At 30.1% G+C, this 6,000-nt stretch overlaps 1 protein-coding gene across 2 annotated transcripts in view; it reads left to right on the top strand.

Moving 5' to 3' along the window:
- The first annotated feature begins 2,427 nt into the window (after window positions 1-2,427).
- Window positions 2,428-6,000, top strand: part of Dlish (Dachs ligand with SH3s) — a 65,219-nt gene continuing 61,646 nt past the window's right edge. Inside the window, exon 1 of one of the 2 annotated variants that reach the window (XM_085816714.1) lies at window positions 2,428-2,556. Coding sequence is in view for 1 of the 2 variants with exons in the window: in XM_085816713.1 (XP_085672839.1) it covers window positions 2,755-2,803 (49 nt within the window). In the remaining variant the exon portion in view is untranslated. Of the gene's footprint in view, window positions 2,804-6,000 lie in introns of both variants that reach the window. The other variant, XM_085816713.1, reaches the window with a different exon arrangement.

Genomic DNA, 6,000 nt, shown 5'->3' with positions numbered 1-6,000 from the left:
CTGCACCAAATTATTTACCTATATTTTAACATACTTTATGAATTATTAGAAACGATATGGCAAATATCTTCTAAAAATAACCGTAAAATATTTGTATCCATTAATTGATTCAGATACACACTTTTATTATTTAAGTATATCAAAATAACAGTTTCATGTTCCTGAAATACAAAAATTATGGAAAAAGTTAAAGTAATATTCTTAGAAGCATATGATATTAGTCACCAGATGCAAAATTATAGTTAATTTTTTGCCCTAAATACAATTTTATTACACAGTAGTCAAATGTGTAACTTAATAACATGTTATATAAAAAATTAATGATAATAAGTTTATCAGAAATGAATTAATTCTGCAAATAAACTTTCTGCACTTGAAAATTTTCTACACCTGAGGGGAGGGAGAGATCTAGTAAAATTAGATTTATTATAACTTCAGTTGGACCAAACACCTTCTCTCTATATATATGCATCACTAAAGAAATAAATAAAATTATCATGCTTAAAAAACAGATATACCATACCAGTTTTTTTTCCCCTTGTTACACTTTACATTGAGAAATAACAAACTGTACAACACTGAAAAATACTATCCTTGAAATTTTGTTTAAATGAAGAAACACACACCATCTTTTTATTTAAGCATTACACTTCAAAAACAGATACACATACCAATTTATTTTCACTAGCCTTTATACTGATAACATGCCATATAAAAATGAAAAGAATTATCCTTGAAATTTAGATAAAATGAAGTAACACAATGGGAAAATTTATGCACACGGACATCTTTTTTCTATTGCATGTTGTCTGACATGATCCACAAGTGCCTAAAAATGTACCCAAAGAAACGCATTTCAATATTAACAAAAAATTGTTTACAGATTAAAATTCATTCATTTCATACCAGTATTATAAAGATCATGCATGAAACAAATCTGCTTTCCCATACTTTTAAGTAAAACTTTTATACTGGAAAATAGACTATATTTCTATAATTAGAAACAAGAAAATACTAATTTGAATGTTCTGCATTCATTTCTAAATCTTTACTCCATTGCCAAATTGTATAATACTGTGATTATAAATAAACTTGCACAATCCTTGCAATTATTGAAGTCAGATTATATATATTTTGTCTCACACTATTCAATTTATTCTATTGACTTCAGGTGTCAATGTCAAAATTCTGGAAGTTATTTTAACCAAGAAACAGTAGTGGGCACCGTGCATAAATAACTCATCTAACTTTTTAACAATAGTGATTATAAAATAAAGAAAAAATTATATATCATTCCAACGATATTGCAACTATAGTATAATGTTACATTAGTATAAATTCCACAATTAGCACAGGAAAACAAAATCCGCGCTTTATATTAGAAGAGAAATTTCTTTTCCATATTCAAAACATCTACATTGGCGATGTTTGGCGACGGGTACATTAACCCTAGACTAATTTAATTATAGCTATTATTACAGAAATTAGCAGATACTCAGGTTATTGTACACAAGAATTTCACTTTACTTGCACATTATAAACATCAGAGAAGATATAAACTCTAAATAAAGGCGTAATTAACATTATACTTACTAAGCAAAGTTCAGCGCCTGGACCAGGTTTCCAATTGTCTCTTCGGCAATTATTTACCCATATTTTTCTTCTTTCTTCATTTTTAGGAAATTTTACCAATGTATGACCTTTCCGTGAATGATCTGAACAATTAATAGCTGTACATCCGCCCATTTTACACAAAAAAAACACAAAAAATTGTTGCACCTTAACCACTCAGCCGCCATTAAATCTCCCACTTGGGAGCGCGAATGCCTGATGATTCAGCCTGGTTTATAGGAGCCTTAGTGCCAAAGGGTTCTTTCCCGAAGCACCAACGGATTCTCTGCGGATGAAAACCCGACCCCTGTATCACATTTAAAGAAATTACATAATGAACGGATATTATTCGGAGAACAGCCTTGGTTGCGCCAACTTGGCTCTTTTAAGGATATGGCCGACATTTCGTTATGCCACCAAAGAACAAGAACAAAGACATAAAGAAAAGATTATCTTCTTCCACAACTAATAAAGAGTGATAAAGCTCGTGAGCGATGTTAAAATAATTAAAATTTTTGCAGATGGGAATAAGAAAAATTGCATGAAAAGATAATTGTTAAAGAAGTTGTCTTTGTTTCTAAACAGTTCATGTATTTTGATGTTTCTAAGACAATTAAATGTTTTAATCTGGCTACAAATTTTAAATTTCAAAAAAAGTTTTTTTATTAAATTTTTAAATTTTAATTAATTTGCATTAGTAAGCTTATAATTTTCCATGAAAGCTTTTAATTTTCCCACTAAACTTATAACCATCACTAAAGCTTGTATTTTTCAAATTATTTCAGTAATAATAAAACTATGAATGGCCAAAGAGTTTCTATTTGAGAAATTATATATCTTTTTTTTATGTGCTGGTCATAATAACCGTGCCTGTTGAAATTTGCTTGTTTTTCGCTGGTGACAAACTTGCTTGGAGATGTGCCTATGGGCAACTTCGGACGTGAAGTGTGTATTTATGTTTTACAAACAGCAATTCCATTTTTAAATTTCCCGAAGGGGCACTTGCATTGCTACATCAGAACAGCAATCCTTTTTAAATCTCATATTTGTTACATATTAACATTGGTGCTAGTAACCATGTATTTCATTTGTGATAATTTAACATAACTAGAATTGTTTTTTATTTTCTTGACCCGTCCTGAAATGGCGTTTCTGTGTCCGGTAAGGATACGACGGGGCAAACGGAAGAAAGGTATATTTGTTTATATCTTTTTGATATAGCAAATAACAGTTATAAATATATGATTAAATTATATATTTCCATTGAGTTATTTTCATAATGTGCTCTGTCTTATCAAAACGACGAACGTGAAACATGAAACGAAGTTTATTGAGGTACATTCAATAACTTACGTTTTAATTCGCTGAATTTTCATAATTATTTAGTTACATTTTACATAAAGCGGAGTGAATGTTTATCCTCGTCTATCAGAAGGTATCCGCACTGAATATTCAATTTTTTATTACACTTGTTTTTTTGTAAGTTGTAGACAGTTATTTAGTGTGCAGACTGTAAATGTAATACATCGAAAGGGCATTGACGTTATTCTTAAGAAATAAATTGGCCTTGAAACGTATTTTGAACTTTGTCTATAGAATGTTTTTAATCTTGAAATTTTGCTATACTTTACTAATGAATTAATTGCTATTTATATAATAAAATCTGTGATATGCCTCTATCTAACTATATTACTTCTGCTGCAGTAAGTGCCAAAACTGAGGCAAAAATGAATTTTTAAAGTTAAATGACATGATGGAATAACTGTTATACAAATATGCAGTGTTATCACTTTTTTTTATGGTGCTTTGATTTTAGTAATTGCATTTTTGATGAGATTGTATAAATACAAAATAAATTTTAAAGATATTAATTAGTTAAAAAGTGAATCGGAAGATTTTTATGAAAATATCATAATGCTTCATATTCTTTTTCTCTCATATATATAAATTTCATTCTTGTAAATATTTATTTAACTGATATTAATCAGTCCTGCAATAAAAATTATGATTTGGAATTATAGTAAATATTATTTAATGATGATGAATTCTTATAAATGTAGGTTAACTCCAGATAACCTTCAAGATTTGTAAATTTTGATGTAAATCATTTAATAACTAAATTTCTATTTGAGTATTTGAAGTTTTGAACTCATTGGTAAAATCCTAGTATATGGTGCAGCCTTGGCGCAATTTTGAAAATTATCACCAACACCAAAATGACCCGTTTAACTACTCATCGTGTATGTCCCATTTATTACTTATCATAAATTCACCAAAAGTAGCCAAATCCCATGTGCACCGGATACTAGGATTAAACCAAGTCATTTTATAACATATTTGTTTGTTCACAGCTATTTTAAATTTCTTTGGGTTCTATTCCGTTTTGAAGACCATAAAAAAATGCAGCAAAAAAATGTATGTGCAAAAGCACCAAATCTAGCAAACGCGCCCATTTAAGAGTGCGCCAAATCTAGCGTACGTGCTGATTTCAGATTTCGTAAGTTTATATAGTTCTATATTTCTTAAGACACCAAGGAAATACTAGTTTAATTTTTAAATCCTTTTTTGATTTTAAATTCTTTTTCAATATCCTATGGATTTAACCATTTAGGAATTGTCCATGACGAAAAGTGTGCAATAGAATTTTGGGTAAAGTGCAAAATCACTCACTGCTTGACGTGTTTTTAAAAATTGCACATACTCTGTATCCATGTACACTTCGACCTATTTTCACACTTAAAAAAAAATCCCACAATTGCACAAAAATGGCACTGTGCACACATTTGACTTTATCTATGTACACATCGACCTATTTTGCCTTAAAAAGTAAAAGAAATTGAAAAAAATCCAATTGTTTTTACCCTTCTAAAAAGCGGCAAACAAATAAGTGGGCGTTTCTGCACTTTACCGAGAATTTTTTCAAAGAAAAGGCATCATTCATTATAGAAAATTATGTTTGAACAACCAATGAGATGAAACTATGTTTTAGCGATAACTCAGTAGCGAAATAGCAATGCAGGCATCCATTCAGTTGTGTTTAGCAATTTTTATATAAATTATAATAATGATCTGAAATAGTTATTTACTCTTATGCTTCCATTCAGTCATGTTTAGCCTTTTTTATATAAATTATAATAAAAAAGTATTATATGAAATTAACCTTTCATCTAAATTAAAACATCAATCTTAGATAGTTATGTACTATTATATTTCCTTTCTTGCGTTAGGGTTGCCGCAATTATTTTTGGCAGCACTGGCATCAACAATAGTTTGGCGATTTTTTACGGCCCTCAAAACCTAGTACAGTCAAAAGTCGTTAATCCGGACTCGTCGGGACTTCAGCGATTCCGGATTATCGATTTTTCCGGATTATAGATCATCAGTTTAAATCTCGTAAGATGGCATGCAGAAATTCTAAAATTAAAAATATGAAACCTTAATTTATGAAATAAAGAACAATTATAATCTAAAGGGTATCAAAATTTACAAAAAAAAAGCTGAATATTTATTTGTTTACTTTATTAAACATTTCTTTCAATGTAAGGTGTTTTAAGTTGCTTTGTTTTATGTGATAATACTTTCTCTTTAATTCTGTAAACAGACACGATTTCTTGTTCAGCTACAAAGTTCCGCTGTTCAAGTCCTGTTAATTGTTGTGCCGAGAATACCGACTAACTTGTCAATCGAAATTTTTTCGTTTTCACTAACCTCTCTGTCACATTCTTCATGTCTTTATCCATTTTTTGCAGCAATTCCACTTTTTGTTTGATGGACATTGAAACATACTTTCGTTTTGTACGATCCTTTGGGAGCTCCAGAAACGGAAATTCTATTTGACATAATCGAAAGTTCAAGTTTACTTTTATAAAATTGCTCTTACAGTCTGCAAAAAATAATAAACCGGATCCAATTCGAAGATTAAGAAACAACGCAATCATCAACATTAACTGAATTAGGTAATTTTAGATTATACCGTCCGTTATACATAAAACGCGCACGCGAAAACGTATTCTGCGCTTGCGCAAATGCATATGCGCAGTGGTAAAAGGTCTTACGCGCACGCGTAAACGCCTATGCGCATGTGTCAACGCGGCGCACGCGCAGAAAGTTTTTAGCTTTGAGGTCCGGATTATAGATCATTCCGGATTATGGGTGTCCGAATTAACGACTTTTGACTGTAGTACCTTTCTTTGATTAAAATGTAAATTACTGACAGTAGGCATATATAATTATTTAAAAGGAATAAATGTTTCTATACATGCACATATATGTACTTTTTTACATAAATTTCACTATCAAATTAGTAAATATATATAATACAATTAAACCGGTACGTAATAAATGTCTATTTTATTCATTTCTCGATACTTGTGTATTAATGCCACCACA

Source organism: Stegodyphus dumicola, chromosome 5 (assembly GCF_044657685.1).
Source record: "Stegodyphus dumicola isolate Sdum_Otavi_A_Nest chromosome 5, ASM4465768v1".
In the NCBI taxonomy this organism is placed as follows: Eukaryota; Metazoa; Arthropoda; class Arachnida; order Araneae; family Eresidae; genus Stegodyphus; species Stegodyphus dumicola.
The sequence above is the reverse complement of the archived record's forward strand: the minus strand, read 5'-3'. Positions and strand labels throughout refer to the sequence as shown.